The following is a 21,861-nucleotide window of genomic DNA, read 5'->3' on the forward strand; positions in this document are numbered from 1 at the left end:
CACACACACACACACACACACACACACACACAGATGCCTGTACCTTACCAAGACTAAAAACCACTGCTCGTCCTCTCAAAAAATGGAAATAAAACACTTCCTTTTTTTTTTTGAGAAAACGCACGATAAACATACACTGGTCAGCCACATCGTTAAACACAGACAGGTGAAGCATTAAGTGCAATAAAACAGCTCAGAAATAAATCATCCATTTATGAAGATTATTATGTTCAGTTGTTATTCAGTCTGATTGAGAGATGTATTGATTTATTTTAAATGTCATTTTGGAGATTGTAATTTGTGGTGAGAGATGTTTCTAATATTTTTTCAAACCAATTCATTTAAATAGGACGGACTACCCGGGCTGCTGTGTCATACTTAATGCTTCATCTGACTGTGTTTTTAACATTATGTCTGATGCATCGTAATAATAAACACAAACTGACAACAAAGCCTTTTTTTTTTTTTTTAAAGAAAAGACTTTTATATAGACAGCAGGAAAACTGAGAGAAAGAAGGAGGAAGGTGTTATGGGACGATTCAGTCTCAGACCATCAGGTCATATATCAAGGCACAGAGGTGTGAACACGTTTCATTTCATGTCCATCTCTGGACATACAGTTAAAACAATAAACATAAAAATGACCAAGATTGATAGAAAAATGTACCTTATAGACACATTTACAGAGCTGATGATGTTGATGAATAGAACGTGTGAAGAGAAAAGTCAGATATTAACATCTACTGCATTATAAGCTGGTTAGTAACATACGACATAACATGGTTACAAACATCATTCATATCCCGTCACAGTAGTCAGTGATAATAGTCACAGTTACTAGATAAATATATCATATCTTTGATCAGCAGCTGTATGCACTGTAGATCTCTAAAATCTAAGTTAGGTCTTTGTGTGGTTCAGTGACGTGCTGATGACATCATCAGGTCTGTCAGACGTATGTGATGTAGTTTTCAGGTACGAGGCCTGTTTTGCTGTTGTACGTCGCCTGAAGCCAACCCGGTTCCACAGACGGGTAAACTGCAGACACAAACAACTCTGCTCAGCAAGTCAAGACATCGAGCTTCATATAAAAAAAACAATCAATCTTCATCTTGTAGTGTGACCTATCCACCTGTAACCAGGGTGTAGTGCTATTTGTTTATGTTCAGGAGTGCACAGGCACACAAATGGCCCACGGTTAAATTGTGGTTCGTTTCAATGTGGCAAGTTCACTCACAATAGTCAATAATATTTTCTTCTCTTTGATTAAAAAAGTCAACAATATAATCTGGTTATTTTCAATGGTTGTTCTGGATTACTTATTTTAAGTATGATTGTCCGATTTCAGTCACAACGTGGTCCAGAAAATCTTTCAGACTAATAGCCTGGTTAAGAAATTAAGAGTTTCTGTCCACTGACATGTTGGAGGTCAGCTAGAAACAATGCAATGTTCTTGGAATGACTTCAGCGGGTTTTCTGTTCCCAAAATATTCTTCTTATCGGCAGGATAACAATCTCCTAATGTCCTTTTATGTGTCCTTTTGCACGTTATCCTACTGTAACATAATAACGTTCTCGGAACATTAAAAAAAACACCAATTAGGCCATAATGTTCTGACAAATATTAGTGTATTGACATAAAATATTTTGAGAATGTTTTTAGGGAACGCTATCCTACCTTCAACAAGAACAATCTAGGAACAGGACATTTCTGCCTGAAAACATTACTAGAACATTGTGAAGTATTTTCTGAACATTTATTTTAGAACAAAAACGTTCAGCAGGGAGGGCTTTTAATTTGAAACAGGTATGGGAAGTGGTGAGTTTGTATTAACAGTGTTTAGGCACTAACTTTAACAGGGCACACCTGAGCGGATCAAAAGAACTGGGAACATTTTATCAGCTCACTTGGAGGAAAAAAAAGTGTCTGAGCGTCGTTCTGGTAAAAACCCATAACCCATAGGCCCATAACCTTCTTAACATCTGTGCTACATTGCTATAAAGTGGGTCAAATGTTTGACGTAACTTTAAACTTAACACTTGTTGAGAAATAAGAGAGATTACGCTTTTAGTAGAAACAGGTTTTATGGAAAACTAGTTGATTAGCTGCCAGACAGAAAACTTATGAGTCATGTATTAATGATCTTCAGATTTATATTTAGGAATAAATAAAAACACACCTTTACAAATGGGGCCCCAGAACACCTACCTTATATACATCTGATATTAAAATGCAATTCTTGTCTAGATTGACATGCCCGACACAAGCTACAGGTAGTAACAGTGATGTTAAAGCGGTGTCTGCCCTTGACCTGAGATGAGCCATGTTTATTGACTAGTCATATCTATCTACCTCTAACTGCATATTGCGATCAGATCACAAAGTCGGCACAGTGGCGATAACGAGATGACCAAATGGGGTCGAAGCTCCTTAAGGAAACAAAAACCAACCTGAGTAGTTTTCTTACCGTTTGAGAACAGCGCCCCCTGTGGAAAACTTAGTTCATGGCTGTGCTCTGCCTCACAGGAGTAAAGCGCTTTTGCTTGACTAAGAGAAAAAAATAGAATATGTAAAAGTTGAGAAAAGATTTGGAGGGTTTCATCTATCAAAATGTTTTGTTTTGCTTTGACAAGTGATTCATGTGTTAAAGGTTTATCACTCAGTCAACCTCAGAGTGAACTTACCTTCCTGAGGAACATATGTCTAACGCTGAGGAGAAGACTGAACTCTCACGCTGGGGCAGTCTGACTGATAATCTGTAACACACAAACACAAAATTGGCACCTGCAGGACACAACTTTGTGATATTTTACAGTTTTCAAGTAAGTGAGTAGGTCAGTTTTGAAAGAACAGACAAACAGACAGTTAAACAGAATTTTCATCTATTTTGTAAGTAGAGAAAAACACAGCTGTTTCTTTTTCAGTCATGTTTTCCCCTGAGATCATGGATTGAAACTAGAGATATAAATCCACCCTGCAGACACTCACATTGAGCCGGGCCTCTGGTGTCCGTTGCTGGACGCGGCTGCAGAGCGTTTCGGTGGCGGGTCGGAGCCACAGCCGGCGTGTGAAGTCTTACGTGTGTGCGCTGCCTCACGTGGGTCGAAGGACATGAGACTCTGCACGGACCCATGACAGCTTTTGTAATCTGCGACAGAACAAAAGAAATAAGAAGCAAACAGAAACAGGGAAGTGGCAGATGTCTACAGCTTCATCTCAAACTGCTGACAGGTGCAGCGAGGACATGTACGCACCTTCGGAGATGTGCAGGGAGGTGAGAGAGGAAGACGTGGAAAGCTGGTAGGGAAACAATGAAAAGGAAGAGGAAGAGGAGGAGGAAGCAGTCCTGTAAGAAGTCCTATGCTGTCGAGGAGAAGTCGAGCCCGTCACTCTGGTTTCTGAGCCAGTGGCAGCGGATGCATTTCTTTGATCCGCCGAATGAGTGCTCTTCAGGGAGGAGACAGACGGCGCTCTCTTGACAGGTCCACCCTCCCTGAGAGAGGAGGTACGCTCCACTGACGAGTGCTCGATGGAGGCGGTGGACGCGGAGGCTCTGGAAGGAGACCTCGACTCTTTTACAGACGACAAGGAGGCAGTCGAGCTTCCTTTGACAGATCTCTCCACTGTGGAGAGTAAAGAGGACGCGGAGGTGGACACAGAGGAAGTCTGCTGGGCTGGAGTGACCTGAGCAGGAGTCCGGGAAGAGGAAGGGGTGAGGTGAAGGGAGGCGGCGTTGTCTGTCGGGTGTCTCTGATCTTTCCCATTTGAGGAGTTGTGAGGCGGGGAGCAAGAGGACGCTGCTGGAGGAGACGTTTGCGTTGTGGATGGTGAGCTGGACTCAACAGCGGGAGAGGACGGAGGAGAGGTCTGAGACAATCCGTTCTTTTCGGAGGAGTGCGAGGACAGAGACTCCTGGCTGCCCATCGGAGTCGTGCTCGGGCTGCTGCTAAATGTGTCACCTGGAGGGACAAATGGAAACAAGTCACATAATCGAGAGACTGAATGATGAGGGCAAGATCCGTGCTGCCCATATGTTATTGTGTTCACCTATTTTTAAATTTTTTTTGGTGAAAATGACAGTTAAGCATTTTTCAAAGTGCACATTTTTGAGACTTTTAGTCTTACCACCTTCTTTTTTTGGACAACGACATGTTGTAATTGCACGGTAATGGATCACAACTCTTCTGTGTTGTGCATTACGGAGCTTAACTGAAGCTACTTGACTTTTGAGCGCTGGTTCTACACGTCACTGAATTTTTTTCTCTCTTCTTTTGACTCCTTGAAAGTTATTCAAGTAAAACTATCGAACAGGATAGCAGCCTTCGGTAGAACAGCTTCCAACTATGTCACTATTTGTTTTTAAACACAGGACAAAGAGCTTTGGGAGCTGTTTCTTTGATCCATACCTCGTTGCTGTAGCTGTCAAATGCAGCAAATGTTGTGGATTAAAAGGTATAATATTTCCTTTTTACATGTAGTTTAGTAGAAGTATGAAGGAGCACAAATGGAAATAAAGTACCTTTGAATTGTATTTAGGACAGTGCTCTAGTAACTGTACTCAGCTGCGGCCGATGGAAAGATGCGATGTTGATAAGTGACGAGATGAAGGAGCTATGAGCTGCAGAAATACTCACTGTCGTTGTCTGCCAGGCAGAGAGTGGGAGGATACAGACGGGCCTTTCTCTTTCCAGATGACAGACAGATGGCCTTGTTCCTCCGCGGAGTCGACCGAGAGGACGGTGCCTGAGGCAACGGCACCGACAGGTCTGGGGCCTCGCTGAAGATCTGACAGGAACACACGGTGCACTGTCTGTTAGCTGTGTGCATGCTTATGCGTTTGTGTGTGTGTGTGTGTGTGTGTGTGTGTGTGTGTGTGTGTGTGTGTGTGTTTGTAAGCAGACCTTGTTGTGGTTTTCAATAATAATCTCCACCACAATGTTGTGAAACTTGATGTTCATCATGGCGGCCACCGTCTCTTCCTGCGACCTCATCAAAGTGGGACCGAAGATCATTCCCAGGTTGGACACGGTCATGAGGTTCTGGTCGCTGTGAGAAGACACCCTGCAGACACACACATACACATGCACACACAAACTCAATGAGCATGTATGTATTATATGATATAACAGATTAATAAAGAGAAAGTGTTTGAATAAACTACCAAAAAATTCGGAAATATAAACTGGTAACAACAATATGTTGCTCTCAGAGGCTCTCAAAGCCAAAGGGACATTTGAGGTGCATCAAACAGTGAAAGCCCTATAAAAGTATGTACATACTTGAAGAGGTGGTTGGTTAAGAGGTCCAACATCGCTCTGTTTTTTTCTGGTAGTTTGTGTACGAGGGCGTGAATGGCTCTCACTCTGTACTTCTGGTCATCATACTCTGAAACACGGAAAGAGTTGAGAAGCAGAGATATGGCGTACTTCTACTTCCATCACATACAATGTATGACTTAGTCATGTTAATCCAAATACTGCTGAGATTGTGTCTGCCATGCTCCAGCGGTGAAACTTTGTACTTTGAAAGAGGCATTAAGCACTTACTTGCAGCCCTGATGAATTCTTTATGCAGCCTGTAGGTCAGTACTGGTTCTGCCAGACACCTGCATGCACATGAAAAATGATGAATTCAGAATTCATGAGCAGTGCAATTTGCAAAAAGCTGCTATGGTCCTGTGTGTTACCTGAAATAATTCTTGAGGCCACTGGTTATGGTCTTGTTGTCCCACGCATCTGCATCCAGCTGCATGTCAGCGGGAGCCGTGGACGCTGCGGGAAAGTAGATAATAAATGATGGACTTTTAAAAAAAAAAACAGCTGATTTCACCGTGCTGGAAAAAAATCTTCCTCCTCATGAAGAAAAACAGCATCAAACAGAGGAAAGCAGAACGTTTCTCACCAAACACACTCGTCATCAAACGCTGCACTTTAGAGTTCACTCCTCCTGTCCTGTACAATCCCAGGGTCGTAATACCTGCAGACAAGTTTGAACATATTTGATAAATCAAAAATGCACGCAAAATAAAAAATAAAAATAATGATTTCTCATGAATATTTAAAAGGCGAGGAGTACCTCTAGTTTCAACCAGCTCAATACACTTCTTAACAAAGCTGAAGCCTGCCTCGTTAAGAAATGCTGTAAAAGAAAAAGAAAAAAAATCTTGAGACTTGTGATATTAATGGATGTTAATAATAGAATCTTCTGAATTCAACCAAATCATAAATTACATTAATGATACTTACTCTCCTCCTTCTTACTGAGCAGAGAAGGCAGAGTGTAAATCTACACAAAGAAAGACAAACACGTCATTTAGTACATTCAAACCACATTTTTCCATCTAAAGTTGATTATGTTTATCAGTATAGTAATATGTGTTGCCGTTCCTTTCTAGTTATCCTATATTCACTTTCCCCCATTGATACATTATTATTTATTCAATTCTGGATATATTCATACTGGTTCTTTTCCATCCATCGCCTCCATCCACAGCCGTCTGTTGGCCTCCGAGAGCGCTTGCAGCGTAATGACGCCATGTCTGCAGGTATGAAGAGATCATTTTACCCGAACGGCCAGGTCTCTATTTATTAAGTTTAATCCACAGAGAGTCAGGCATAACGGACACACAGGTCTCGCTTATCGTTCCCTCTCACCTCTCCACCACCTCGATGTCGAAGCAGAAGCGCTTGTCGATTGAATCGGTCTTCCTCCGGACACATGAGCGTAGCTTGAACATCTCCGGTGTGCCGTTCACAACGCCGTTCTGTTAACAGAGAGGTGTGTTTTCAATACGCACGCAACGTGTGGTTTTAAAGTTTGGTAATGACTCTAACAAACACAAACTTCACACCGCCCTGAATGAGGTAAGTAAGTCGCATTTTTTTTGTTTTCAAAACGTGCTTGCTGGTGCGTTCAGGTGCTTGTGCGAAGCACAAAATATTCTATCAGCTGCTTGAGTCACAGAAACTGTGGCTTAGTTTGGAAAGTGGTCACCGGCGATGAAGTGTGTCATGATTTGCATTAAATTGATTGAAACATGTAACAACGTCATTATGGGTTTCCATACGTGCTCCCAGCTCACCTGTCTGCTGGCTGGTCTGGCCTCTGTGTTGCTCATGGTGAATATCTTGGCGCTCTTTTCATATGTACAGTAGTATCTGGTCCAAACACTGCCCAGCGGACCTACATAACACATGAAACGCATTTTCACGCAAGTGTGCTTGTGTGAGAGTGTTTTAAGTCTGATTGTGTTGTCTGAGAGACAGAGAGAGGAGAAAATATGACTTTAGTGTGTCTCACGTTTCTCCTGGATATAAAGATATCCCTCCATGGTGAAGCAACTGGGGGCTTTGAAGTCCTCTTCTGCAGATCGGATCCTCTTCATCAGCCTCTCCACCTCAACACGTGTACTTTCAAAGTTGTTGCGAGCCTTATTGACAAACATACGCATTAGGAGGTTTGCATTCATATGTAGTGATCAGGGAAAAGTCAAGGAACGGTTGCCCCCCACCCCCAAGAGATTCAAAACCAACAACGACACAACAATGATGGTCCTTTGATCAATAGTGTCAGGGTTGGGCTTGTTTTGCATTAGGGGAGATGAGTCCTGGCATTAAAATGGCTAAATAAAAAAACACGCCTGCCTCACTGCATGATTCTTTTTCAAATCTTGCCATTTTTCAACGTGTAGGTTGCGGCTCAGAGTAACACAGATATAACACAACAGGAGGAGAATATCGATTGAAATAGTTGGCCGATGGCAGGTTTACAACCACATTCTACATCCGGTCAGAAAATAATTTTACAGAAGTGAAAGGAGATATTTAAGAGAAGCTGAAATGTTTGACACTTTGACATTTTTGAGCTCTGGAATTTTTTTTATTAAAAACTGCCTATTCAGATCAGTTTAACTTTGTCTAACAGGTAAACAAGCGACAAAGCGAAACTACGTGTGAACTGCTGTGGAAGGAACAATGTGGTTCTCTACTAAACCAGGACATTCTTAAAATATTAAAATGCAGGCAGACCAGGCAGAACACACTATTTACAAATAAGTGATATCAGGTCCAACACTTACATTTTGCAGGTTGAACTGAAGCTGCTGCTTGTAAGGTTCAAATTCACTGGCCAGCTCGTAGCCCTCATGGTAGAATGTAAACAAGCCCTGCAGGAAGGCTAATAACTGAAGGGCAGAGGGAGAGATCCGCAGGAAAAATGTTAGCTGGGGGCTTGGAAGTGCTGAGAATAATGAGAGGATTACAAAAGAATGACTGTCAGTCATCTGCTCAATCAATCAAAATTTTGAAAAAAATCCCCGAACTCTGTTTGTGGTTTGGTTTGCTGCTCTTGTTTACTTTACAACAAAGAGTTTCCCTCTTTGTCAGCCAGAAGAAATCTCTGTGCAGGAAGTGCTGCTGCGGCAACAGGAAGTGGGCTTTACTGATATGTATCATTAAAACATTTCTATCACTGACCAAACAGTGCATGTCAAGCGTCATTTTCAGGACACGGCTTTGTTGTCTTTCTACAATCGTGCGTACATTAATAGCTCGGTTGCAATTCATGTTTATGTCAGTGTGTACAAGTGGCACAGAGCAGATCCATCACTCATTTCCCTGTGATGAAACGTTGCGTAGTGGTCGCTGTGTTTTCCCTCGACTGATCAAAGCTGCGAAGGTCCAGCAGCCCGATAAAACATCAAAAGGGTCGAGACAGGAGGCAAACAGAGCGATACTGATGTCATCTAATTCATTACAAATGTGGGATGTATCCCGGCATGAAAATACACACTTTAGTTGTGATAAGGTTGTGCATAATAAACATGACAATGATGTTACGTAAACTCACTGGCTCCACAAATTCAAACTTCTTTCTCTCCTGTACTTCTTGGATCTTGAAGACATACTGCAGAGAAGCGTCATAAAAGACCTGCCTGTCTTTGCTCATCTGTGAGTCAGCCTGCAACAGAAACGGCCACAACACAACACAACACAACACAACACAACACAACACAACACAACACAACACAACACAACACAACACAACACAACACAACACAACACAACACAACACAACACAACACAACACAACACAACACAACACAACACAACACAACACAACAACACACACACACACACACAAACACAAACACACACGCACACGCACGGAGTCCATAATGTTACCTTACACACGTGGGAGGAACTTGTTGTGGCTTTTTAAGAATCGGAGAGTTTACCTCGTGCAGCTGAGATTCTTTCTTTTTGGAGGACAAGCCGAGGTGTTTCTCCAGCACAGAGTAGTACCGTTCTGTCTCCTTATCAAACTGCTTCTTTCCCTCCTGAGGAAGATGTGGAGAGGAAGATAGCAATAAATATAAATGAAATTTTACATCTGCTAATAAAAGTCTTTTAATTCACATTTATAATAACGCAGAGAGAAGGTCCTGCCATTTATGTCCCTTTCAGTGGAGCTGACGTTGTTATTAATTCCAGTGTCAATATCATGGCTGTGTTGAGACTAATGTGCCGAAATAGTTTGTTTTATACTTTACTTCGAGGGATAAACATGTCTTTCTGTTTTTTTCTGGAACAAAACATAATAAAGATTAAGACAAGTTATGATTTAAATCCATAGATATCTGATCAAAATAGGCAAATAACACATGAATCTGACTTGGCATCATATTCTAGCACGTACAACTGTCCGACAGTCACAACTCAGTCTAATAGTGTTGATGTTGGACGTCCAGTCCAGCTGCAGCCAACCCGAGAAGTAAACAAATAAAAGCAACACGACTGCCTCATGTCTCTGATATGCGCTGTAAGCATGACGACATTCGATAATTAGCACTAAACATAAAGTATAGCTGACATTGAAGGGAAAGTCCTTTTTTCCTGCTAATGCAAGTTTTGAACAAACAGAAATTTTGGATTTGATCAGAGTAAAAGTCTGAGGTCACCAAAGTCATAAAGATTTATGCTGTAGAAACGTGCAGTGATGTTGCTGCAGTCCTGTGTATCGGGATTTTGATCTTTCATGAGTGACAAAAGTTAAGTTGGATTTTGGGATGAAGTAACGATCCAGCTTTCAGGGACCAAACAAACAATGACAGCGTGCAGTGGGACTGTTAACAATCTAAAAGAAGAGACTCTGCCAAAATATTTAGAACAACAGCTCTTTTCCACAACAGCTGCAGCTCCTAATGCCACATGTCCAATCACTCATTCTTGCCCAACAACATCACGGTGTGAATGTGCTGCTCACACACTTCTGCTACATTCTTCAGGCTGAGGAGTCGCCTCCATCAACACACAGATTTCAGACCAGGGACCAGCTCTGTATTTTTAAACCCTGCCGATGGCATGACGCTACTATCTATGCTCTTATTTCAGTCGGACAGAAAGAGGGAAAAAAACGAGATGAGATGAATCATACAACGTGAGATAGCTGCTAAAACTAGCCACCAGACTCACTTTGTGTTTATACTGCCTCAGAGTCCAACTATCGCTCTGTCTGTGACGTGCTCCCCGTCTTCCCTCCCAGCGTCCGTTCCCATGACCTCGTTTCTGACACTGGACTGTGATCCATCGCTTATCTGGACAAAATGGATTCTCTGATCATTGACCGAGGGCCCGACTGCGACCGGACCAACGCAGCGTGATCTGTCTGATCGCCACCCAGGGTGTTGGATAACTATTGAACGAAACATGTGTTCATGATATACTCAGCATTTGAGATGTACCTTTACAGCTCCAATCTGCTCCTTTCGAAACCTCTCGAGCGGCGAGATCAAAACGTCATCGGCATTCTGGATCTGAGAGAGGAAGAAAGAAACACAACCATCAGCTTAGTGTGTGATAACAGTAAAAACTAAAAGCAGCAGCCAAAATTAGACAACAGCAAAGTCATTGTCCCGTGAGGACTGCAGCAGTCACTTCACTGTTTAAAGGTCCCCTATTGTTTAAATTTAGATTTCCATTTCCTTTATGATTTTAAGCAGGTCTAGGTGCTCTATGAACACTGTGAAAGTGGCAATACACTGCATCCACCCAGAAATGCACACAGCTCGTATTCAGCAACTGAGCTGTTTGGGCTTCCTTAAGTTTGTGATGTCACAAACTCGTGCTCAAGTTGTATGTGCACCTTCAGCACGGCCATCTGTCCAACCTGTTATGTAGACGGTAGTACCAAGCGGTAGAGTCTGTCACAGACCTAGCAAGATTCAAGGCCAAAGAAAACCTGTGATTTCCTCACAATTTTGTCTTAAACAGACAAATTTCTTTCAAAATACTTTAAACCAAGATATGAAAGTGATGTTAATGTTATGCTAACTTCACAAAACTACTGTGAAAACAAATTTATGGCTGGCATTTAGTAGATTCACTTGATGTTTAATGTCATCTGGTATTTTGTTTAAACTTTGTTTAAGCCTAGATTATATATTATTTACAACAGATGTGGCGAAGCATGTAAATATTTGAGCAAGGTCAGAGGGTTCAAACTGAAACAGATGGTCTCAGCAATCAAATATCTCTCGGTTATTACAGTGTACCTGTGGTAATCTACTTCCTGTTTACATACCAAAAACAAAATCTAGTGAATTGAGTATTTTCTGGATTTGCTCATGGTCATTAACTATAAAATAAAATTCAATGCAAAGGAGTATGCTTTTTTTTTAACTGACATTAGTAGCAACACGGCAAATCAGGTAGAGCTGGTGCAAAACATTTGACTATAATTGGGCCAAGTCTGGCGCATTTACACAGAGAATTATGTTACGACTGCGGTAACGTTTTTGCAGCTGACTGACTGTACAGTATGTAAGTTGAGCCAAGCAGGGGAAAAAAAGCTAGAGTGGTTATCGGAGCCCCTGGTGTTTATATTAGGTCTCAACCCTCTTTAGTCACGAGTCTATATATTGCCAACCTCTGTCAAAACTTGCTTTGTTAAGTCTATTTGATTTAAGCAGCAGACTCTAAAGATCCCCCCCAAACCGACAATCATTCATTCATTCATTGCGACTTTTCAGTGTAGTGCTACACCAGCACTCAAAGAGAGGTCTGCTTTCATTGTACGTTCCTTTTTTCACCACATTACAATCAACAGGATGAAACTGAAAACTAGGAGACTGAAGGGCATTGTCAAATATCAATAACTGTCCTCTATGGTAGGAGAGGTGAGGACTTCAGAGGAACCCACTCACTGCAACCGCCCTTTAACTTAATAATGGCAGTATTATTTGAAGTTCAGATCTATCAGCAGGGCTTCAGTTGTGCCATAGCAAGTGGAAAAGCATACAATAAAAGTACACACACACACATAAAGAGAAAGAGAGAGAGAGAGAGAGAGAGAGAGAGAGAGAGAGAGAGAGAGAGAGAGAGAGAGACGCCAAGCACACACACAGAGGACCCTTTTATGGACTTTCCCAGGCAGTCGGGGCTGTTCTCGGTCTCACAGGGGAATTGGCAGAATAGGTTCCACATGGTTCCTCTGTAACCACACACACACACACACACACACACACACACACACACACACACACACACACACACACACACACACACACACACACACACACACACACACACACACACACACACACACACACACACACAGAGGGCTATATGTAAGGTAGCATACTCTGCACATACATTGCAGACACGCAGATGGTTTGCCTTCATACACACTGTGCCAGACTGCAGTCACTCCCACACAAAGGCTTCTGTTGATGGAGGGTCTCTGAGTCAAAAGACATTTCCCAAACTGCCGGGCAGCACACAATGCTGCCGGGACAAAGTTTTCACAGCAAATGTGTGAATCAGACTTTTGGGAAAACCAGTTAAAGACACAAGATTGAGGAAGTCAGTGTGGCGCATCGAGTGAAGGACAATAAGTTTCAAACTAAAATTTGTTACCAGGTGACAATAAGCATCAAAAAATAGATTTTTGGGCCACTTGGGGGCAGTGGAAAGGTTGTCGTGACAAAATTGATGTCACATTTTAAGTTGATATTGCAAACTTACACATGCAGCAGAGGGAGCACCATTATCATGCAATTCGAGTTTCACTTCTGGCCTGCTGATGAATGTAAGTTTAATATTCAAATTCATATTTTTTGTTGTCTGCAGTTTGGTGAGAAGCAGGAAGTGTACAGTTAGTTATTAGGTTCTTTTACGAAAAACATCTGGAAGCTGCAGCCAAAAATGACACTATGAGAGCATTTAGTGGGAACCAAAACAGTACATTTGCAGGTCAGACAGCTAAACTTACTATAAAACTCTGTAAATCCTAGAGGAAATTCAGTTGGTAATTCTCGATTGATTTTTTTTTTTTTTTACCTACAACTGACCCCTTTCAAATTGACAAAGTTTTCACAAGGTTTTTCTTTAGCTGGTTTTCCCAAAAGTCTGATTCTTTAAACATGCCGGGGCAACTTTTGTCTCCTCTTTCTGCCAGTGAGAATAATTACAAAAACCCTGTTGACACATGCTTATGTCATGGGCCAGAGCCCACAGCCTAAACTTTTCAAGTTCAAGTTAGCGTAGCGCTATCCCGGACGTTAGCTGGTTCGGCCAGCAGAAGTCTCTGGTGGGGATGTTTTGCCCAGACAGCACGCTCATCGTGTATTCATCCAGCTAACCATTCATTCATTTACTAACCCCTTCATTTTATCTTTACTTAAAATGGCCTCTTTTCAAAGTCACAACCAACCAACCCACACGCACGCACGCACACGCACACGCACGCACACACACACACACACACACACACACACACACACACACACACACACACACACACACACTCTCTCTCCTTTTCTTACCAGTCGTTTTCTCTCCTCCTCCATGGTGCTTAAGAGCTGAGAGAACTCCTTTAAGGACTGAGCTGCAGAAGAAATGAGACACCTCCGATTTGTAAAAACTGGTCAGATTTGACATTTTGTGCACTGTCAACTAATAGTTTACCAGATCATTCGGGATGTTTTGGTCTCACCTATATTGATCTCATCATCAGTCTCAGCATCTCCAATACATTCAAACTGGAACTCCTGAAGAGACTGAGAGAACCGCTGGACAGCCAGAGAGAGACCTGAGAAAAACAGGAAAAAAGCTCTTAAAGCAGGTACAACAATTAGATTATCGGCATCACTTGTTAACACTTCACTATCACACATACGGCGATCACTGGTCCAACACAATCTTATGCTCTCATTCCCCTGCAGGCTACGGGCAACATTACTTATTCCCTTATGTAATAAACTATTAATGAATTTTCCTATGCGCCTCTTGCATTTCATACATTGCCAAGACATTAACTGTCAAAGTCTGATGTAAACAAACTGCCACACCCTGCAACAAACTCCACTATGAAAGCTGTGTTTACGTGTCCAAACAGCGCTCCAATAATCAAGTTTAATACCACCATTTATTCTCCAAGGTGCACGAACACTTGGCTGCACAACGCTGCATTCTTTCACTCAAACGTTGTAACTCTGGTCTGCCTGGCAATCATGCCACGGCATTGTAGTCTGATAATGAAATTATTACAATGTCATTAAGTCGCAGTTCATACCAGATTACTGGCTGGAGATCAGCAAGAATAAATATGGTCAGGTTGAAAGTATGAAACTCAAGTAAACAAAGAGCTTTACTCTAAAATTAGATGAATACTTTTATCCTGATGAGGTCAAAGCTCTATTTCCATCAGTGATGTTTGTAGAAATAGCAGATCTATCGTTTTAATTATCATCAGACAGAAAACTGTACCTGTCGACAGTCGGGGCATACAAATTATACTCTTTGAGTGCCAATATGTAAAATGTGCTTTGAGATGTGTTCAAATATTGCATACAACAGTCTGCGTACTTGACTCTGCATGTTTCTGTGTAGGAATGCTAGACTGTGTTAAATCAAAACAGTTTGTGGTACCAACAAAACTTTAATGTGCTGATTTGACAGCGTTGTTGTGTCTGTATGAAAATCCCTTTTGCTGCTATAAAACACTGACGTAAGATGAACACAGTTCAAGTTTTCCACTGGGTACAGAGTTTCCTGTCATTAAAATGAATAAATGTTGGCATATCATGTTAGCATTTAATGAATAGCAGCAGAACTTTACTGTCGTAATAATCATACTGTGGTGGCTCTGATAATTCTTATAATAGTTTGACTTGTTCACATTGTAGCCATGTTGTTTAATCCTGGTGAGACAAAGAGCCTCCTCCCTTTTGGGTATAGTTAAAACTATTGAATTATTACATACGCCATTGTGCATCCTCATACAGTAGATGTCGATGAACCCAATGTTATTCTGTCACTCTAATGGCTGGATTCATCTCCTTGAGCAAAAACAAGACGCTGTTTTCCTGTAATGGCTGCAATTAACAATAATTTCAACTATCAGTTAATCTGTCGATTATGTTCTGGACTAATCAAGATCTTTAAAATGTCAGAAAATGGTGAAAAAACATCAACCAGTGTCTCCCAAAACTCAACGTGTCTCGTTTTGTCCCGACTAACAGTCCATATCCAAAAGATGTTGAGTTTATTATCACAGAGGACTAAAGGAGCCCGAGAATATTCACGTTTAATAGTCTATAATTGAGTTTCAAATCAATTAACTGATAAATTATTGTGGCCCTCGTCCCTTTTTGCCCCAACTGTCTCCCACTCTCTCTGGTTTAGTTTGTCTTTGGTCGAATCCAATGAGGACCCCGATGTGTAACGTGAACATTTAACCGAGCAGTATACATGCAGTGTAAGCACAAATAATAACAGTTTATAAACTACATTTTGACGTACCTACATATATCCAGGGCTGCCCCCAAATTGTTGATGAGAAGTCTTTTTTGACCTAGTTTTCAGTGGTTGTTTCGTCACAGGACGAAAATAAAACAACTCTTGGGTAAGAGTCTTTATAAACAGAGACATTTGTAAGAGGCCGAGCCTTCCCCCTTCAGGAAGGTGGCCTTATGGTTAAACTTGATGTGATGTACTAAAAATAATTGTTAGTCGTAGCCCTGGTAGGATACTGCGCTTAAGAACATTTTCAATAAACTATCAGTTAACATACAGTAACCTTGGAGCCTTCACGAAAGGGGCCCCTGGAGTTTGAGGCCCCCTGGAACAGTTGTCAGCTTTACTGTTTGTAGTCCAGCCTTGGTGTGTTAGTCTAGTCAGTACCATTATGTGTCTGCTTAGACAGCTTATTGTTAAGATGACTTAAAGGAATAAACTCAAATTTCACAATATTTTAGAAGTTTATAATTTAGTACCGATAAAAGGGAAACAATCTACAGTACACGTGACTCAGGTGCTACACTAGTGACACGTGTAAAATAAACTTATTAATAAATAAATAGTACTGGCCAAGCAAAACATCCATCTTCATATCACTAGGCTTTAGGTGCATTGCGAAATCTAGAAAAGCCCCAATTTATCATGAAAAGATAAGTACTCCAGCCTGCCCTATAAATAACACTAAATCACGTCCATAAAACGGTGACTACCTTCCTAATTGTTTGTACCACCCAAACTCAAGTAACTGTACGAAGCTGTTGACTGAGTCCACAGCAGACCGCGCTGGGTCTGTTTCAAGTGAAGGCGTGAAGGCTCCCCTCTGTTATCAGCCGCTTCAGTAACTTTACCCTCAAAATAAGTTGTGAATCTCGTACTTACTTCTGAGGGCGGATATGAGCATGTTTCCATCTTTGATGAGGTCTTTTATAAACCTGTTGGTGCGCTCCAGCTCTATCTCATGGCACTGCAGCCGCTCTCTGAACTCCGGACTGTCCAGGAAAGAATCACTGAACTCCAGCGTCGGCAGACCCATCGATAAGTAAACTAAACGCACGCAGCTCAATGAATACACAACTATGGTTAAGACGCGTTATCGGTGCCCTCGGTACGACCTACGACATGCAACAGTGTGCTCGGAGAAAATGGGCCAGGAAGTTTTTTTGGGGGGTTGTTTTTTTTTCCAGCTCCTTTCTCCTTTCATGCCTTTCTTACTTTTTTCCCTCTTCAGAACTTCCGGACACTGAAACGCAGGAGTCTCTTGACAGACAGGGTTTGGTTAACTTTACGACGGTTCCGCGCTGCTTCTCTCTCAAACCTTTAAAAAAAAAAAAATAAAAAAAAAAAAAAGCGATATGTTGAAACGTAACGCCGCTTCGGACTTCTTAGCTGAAAAAGAAAGGCGCCTGCGGTCGCAGAAAGAAAGCAATAAAACCGTGATTTTTAGACTCGTGAACGCTTTCGGCAAAGACTGTGGGCTAACTCTGTCTTCATACGGCTCTGACGGAAGGCTTGTTACTATGGGAACGGGAGACTCCTGCTGGCGCGTGCTGAAATCTGTGAAAACTTTGCAAAGTAATACAGATAATAGCCTCACAAAGTTTGGACTACTATTACTACTATTACTACTACTACTTCTCCTACTTTTCCTAGCATACTACTGCTACTTCTATTACTAACACTATAATTACATCTATTACAACAACTTCCACTACAATAACAAAAATAACAATGTTTTATTAATATTATTATTATTATACCAAAAATCATTACTAAATGAGGAAAATATGCTTAATCTGTCAAATATGTACAGCTGAAACATGTTACACGGTTTCAATGATTACACATTTTACAGTATGTTAAAGTATGTTAAGTTGGAGCATGTTGAAGCAATGTCAAGAAGAAAATAATATTAAGAGAGAGGTTCAATTTTAATAATGTGCTTCCCTTAAGTGATAACAGCCAAAACATTCTCAAAAATAATTCTTAAAAATTAGGCCCATAGATTTAAAAATGTCTATCTGCTATTCTTGTGTTTTGCAAGGATTTTTATATGGGATTGTACTTTTTTTTTTTTTTATCAATTAAGTGATAATATTTCATTCAGTTATCAATTTGAGACTATAAACACATCATAGTGAAATATTATGCAACAAATGAGGTTTAAAATAACTAACTTCAGCCCACAACATATGCAGATGAAAATAAACAACATTGATTTTAAATATTGCAGGAACATTTCCACCACAGAAAACCTTGAACTGTATTACATAAAATGCCATGTGTTTTTTTTTTAACCAGTATAAGATTCCCTACGGAAAAGGTACAGGCTTAAACAGGCCCTCTAATGTGAAAGAAATAGAGTTGAAATTTATGCGAGCCGAACACAGAGAGACGCGATGCATTGCTGAGTGCCGGCCAAATGCTCCAGGGCAACAACTGAATACATGTTGTCTTTTCCCTTTTTTTCATGTCAGTGACTAAACACGGATGTGATCAAATTGATTTTGTTATCATTAGACTTAACATTGGACATCTCACTTGAGTCACCGATGCAAGACGTGATAGTTAGACTTTACCTTGAAACAACTATAAACAAGGCTTAGCTCAGCACCTTTAGCTTCCAGACAAGTGTTACTTTTTCCCTTCATTACCCTGTTAAATCAGCTGTTCTTCAAAATTATAATCCAACCTTCATTTAATTAAAGCAACCTTTTTATTCCTCGACCATATTCCCTATTAAACCTTACTATCTAAGCTCCCGCTGCAGAGTTTGAGCTCTCTCCTGGTGGTCCAACTGGTTTATTGTCCCAGCTGGGTACTACTGTATCTGCCACTCACAGGAGAAGAATAGGACACCATGACTACTGCAGTAAACAAGCTTTAAGTAGCTCCATGTATAAACTTACACACATACTCACAGTGTGTAGAAATGTAGACAGAATAGGGAAACACTGCAGATTTGTGCCCCATCTTGTGTTTTTTTTCTTCTACATGTAAGGTAAGCAAGACAGTGAAAACTCCCCTCAGAGCTGTTTTAAAGGTTGTTATTTAAGATTCAAGAAATTGTGAACTTTGTAAGGCTTGCCACAGTTTTCTTACAACTGAAAACAGCTTTAGAGCTTCTGGTGATGCCAGTGATCCAGGAGGCAACAGACAAAATGTTCTTTGAAAATACCAACCTACAACAGCCACGTCGCCACCACGAATTCTTTCTGCGCAGTCGACCCTACAGGGGGGAACCACCGACAGTGGCAGGTAAAGGTTTGCTGCTTCTTCCTCTCACCATCACATCAATGTTCTGATAATGCTCTCAAATATTCTCCACTAAAACATTCTGTTTTTGTAAGATTTAGTGGTTCAAATACATCAAGTTTTCTGTCTCATGTATTTGAACTCTGATGTTGCAACAATACAATTGGAACCATAAAAAAGACTGATTGGAGATTAAGAATGTAGATACAATTTCCAGATAATTAAAAAAAAAAAAAAAAAATGGAAAAAGTAACATTATTTCTGAACTTTTTTCAACCTATTTTTTTAATGCATAAACAAAATATTGCATTCTTAACACAGAAATCAGGTGTGGGTATGAATGATTAAACCTCACTGTCACTACAGTTATTTTTATTTTGTTCAAAGTAATTGAGCTGTGACTGACATCACCAATAGGCTTGAGGGTTTCTCAGCTCAAACGCTACAATAATGAAGCAAATGTTAAGTGAGGTTAGTCCAGAAGTGACATAGAGTTACTCCAAAAAGTGCTTAAATGTTTCAAGTATATCTGAATATTTAATGATGTTGTGGTCAACTTTTGCTGTGTTTAAATGTCCTACATAAATAAAACTGACTTGATTGAAAAAAAAAAGGTTTTTGAAAACACCATTAATTAAATTCAGCCTGTCAAATATCCTTATTTTAACCACACACATCATTCTGATTACATTTTACACACATTAAAAATGAAACTTCAGTTTCCTAGTTAGACAGACTTTAAAATACCCCTCTTTCCCTTCCCCATTACTTCCCCAGGATTTCTCCTCTACCCGGACACTCCTGCTAAAATGGAGACCACATCACGACAGGCTTTCTGCTTCAGGCCCATCCCACAACAAAACCGAGGCAAAGGTCTACTACAGTCTTATCTCTACCTGCCTGTTTGATGATAAGTTGTGAGCTGTGTTTGTGAGGACATGTGAGTGTTTCAGTGCTGAGTGTACAGAAGGCCTGTTAGCATCAGTCATTGTGCTGCGTTTGGTAGATCTTGAGTGTAGTAGTCGATAATAATGTGTTGGAGAAGGTTTGGGCTGTGTGTGTGTGTGTGTGTGTGTGTGTGTGTGTGTGTGTGTGTGTGTGTGTGTGTGTGTGTGTGTGTGTGTGTGTGTGTGTGTGTGTGTGTGTGCAAAGTGATTAAAAGGTTTTAATCAGTCAAACTGCAATTACTACCCTGTCATTACAAATCCTGAAATAATGATAATGCAGCAACAAATACTTCAAAAAGATCAGAAGAGCATCCATATAATGTGAAAATCATGTTACTTGTACAGTAAATCAAAATAGTTTTTTTATTTGATCAAATACAGTTTTATGAATTGCTAGCAAAGAACTGGCTGAATTAACAAGTGTGCAAGCTTTAGTCTGAATGTAAATGTTACAGGTCTGTAATTGAAACGGTATTACAGCTAGATATTAAAAGAGACAGTATTTGTTGAAATAAAGAAGACCGTTATCTGAATGATAGGATGATTCTCTCCAGCCTTTCAACTAAGAAAAGTACCTAACGCAACATATTTAGCACAGCATTTTAATGTGGAAAAACATTTATCTTGAAGTATAAGGCTTTAATTAAGAAAGTTGAAGACGTTGAAAAGTCTGCCACTGAATCTTTGGGGTTATTAGCAGTTACAGTTAAAATGTGAGTTTAATTGGTTTTACTGCTGCCTCCATAGACAGATAGATGGGGTGTTTTATGGGATATTTCATTAGTGCGCATGAAAGGAAACCCTTAACAAGGGTATGATTGACCTTCAGGATACACACAGCAGGAGTCCAAATGTTCCCATCCCACATCCTCAAGACAAACAGGAAGAGGAAACGGGGACAGAGAACCAGGAGAGGATGAGAAAGAAGGCAACCGCGATCACATGAAGTCAACAGCAGTAAAAAAGGAACAAGAAACAACAGAGATGCAGTCTCAGTATCAGATGGATTTCCCTCCTCCGACCTCCTGCCGCAGGAGGCGAACACCTGCCCTCCCCCAGCCCGACAACCTCGGCATCAACCCTGCCTTCAGGTGAGAGCAGGTTTGTCAACATCATGGTGTCCTGCAGCTTCATGTGGAGCGCAGCTCATCTGTGTCTGTGTCTGACTTACAGAATCGAGTTCAGCACAGTGCAGAGAGAGACTTACCCTGGCTGGCCCATCATGAATCCCAGGGACACTGGCAGGCTGAGCGTGGCCTCGTCCGGAGATCTAGACATGACTTCTCAGGGATAGTCTATAACAGACGGTAAAGTACACAAGAAATCATCTTCTATGAGCATTTCTCAGCAATAAGTGTTTGACAAGACAGTTGAACCTTCTCAACTTAAGATTCTCTTGTGACACGATGACATCCCGAACTCCTTTGGACAATTTACCAGCATAATAATTAAATCTTTGTCACACCTCTTCACTTCTTGCCTACTTCTGTTTGCTAGGATTATGGTAAAATTGCATCACATTGCTATGAATCCCACCATGTTCATGTGACTATGTTATAACACTACAATACAAGACACAGTAATAAACATAATTTTATAAACCAGTTAAAAACATACTGGTTTTGTGGGCTTTTATGGTTGATGTGTGTTTGTTTGCATCAGTTTCCTGCTCACTTCAGACATCACTGGAGGGAAACAGAAGTTCATTTTCTTAGTTGCTCTTGTGTTTCTGTTCCATCAGAGTTACTAATGAATCACTTCCTTTCAGCACAAACTCTTGTCATTTTGAGTTCCTTCTAAAGCAACACATGATGAATTAGCCAGCAGCTGGTCAATCTGTTGAGCTAATACACACACACACACA

The 21,861-nt window shown here is 40.9% G+C and overlaps 2 protein-coding genes across 3 annotated transcripts; one reads left to right on the forward strand and one right to left on the reverse strand.

Moving 5' to 3' along the window:
- Positions 1-445: 445 nt before the first annotated feature.
- arhgap42a (Rho GTPase activating protein 42a) lies at positions 446-17,392 on the reverse strand. The gene is made up of 24 exons (XM_069721789.1): positions 16,678-17,392; positions 13,994-14,089; positions 13,824-13,885; positions 10,743-10,814; positions 9,237-9,338; positions 8,849-8,959; positions 8,079-8,183; positions 7,301-7,430; positions 7,083-7,183; positions 6,655-6,764; positions 6,461-6,539; positions 6,247-6,286; positions 6,077-6,139; positions 5,903-5,977; positions 5,688-5,772; positions 5,548-5,606; positions 5,281-5,386; positions 4,903-5,062; positions 4,636-4,786; positions 3,256-3,960; positions 2,990-3,149; positions 2,686-2,757; positions 2,469-2,548; positions 446-1,038 (listed from the first exon to the last, which is right to left on the reverse strand). The coding sequence occupies exons 1-24, from the start codon at positions 16,829-16,831 to the stop codon at positions 950-952; spliced, it is 2,967 nt and encodes a 988-aa protein (XP_069577890.1). The 5' UTR covers positions 16,832-17,392; the 3' UTR covers positions 446-949.
- A 164-nt stretch (positions 17,393-17,556) lies between these two features.
- Positions 17,557-21,855, forward strand: LOC138634717 (uncharacterized). Of its 2 annotated transcripts, XM_069721823.1 has the most exons (5): positions 17,557-18,796; positions 18,910-19,053; positions 19,828-19,923; positions 20,827-21,088; positions 21,171-21,855. In XM_069721823.1, exons 2-5 carry the CDS (start codon positions 18,927-18,929, stop codon positions 21,289-21,291), a joined length of 606 nt encoding a protein of 201 aa, XP_069577924.1. In that variant the 5' UTR covers positions 17,557-18,796; positions 18,910-18,926; the 3' UTR covers positions 21,292-21,855. The 2 variants fall into 2 exon arrangements, with proteins under 2 accessions (XP_069577924.1, XP_069577916.1); XM_069721815.1 differs by having other exon boundaries at positions 17,557-19,053; positions 21,171-21,854.
- Positions 21,856-21,861: the final 6 nt, after the last annotated feature.

This window comes from Brachyistius frenatus, unplaced genomic scaffold (assembly GCF_029030835.1).
Source record: "Brachyistius frenatus isolate BFR_SWC_R1_liver_20210118 unplaced genomic scaffold, ASM2903083v1 Contig_5, whole genome shotgun sequence".
NCBI lineage: Eukaryota > Metazoa > Chordata > Actinopteri > Embiotocidae > Brachyistius > Brachyistius frenatus.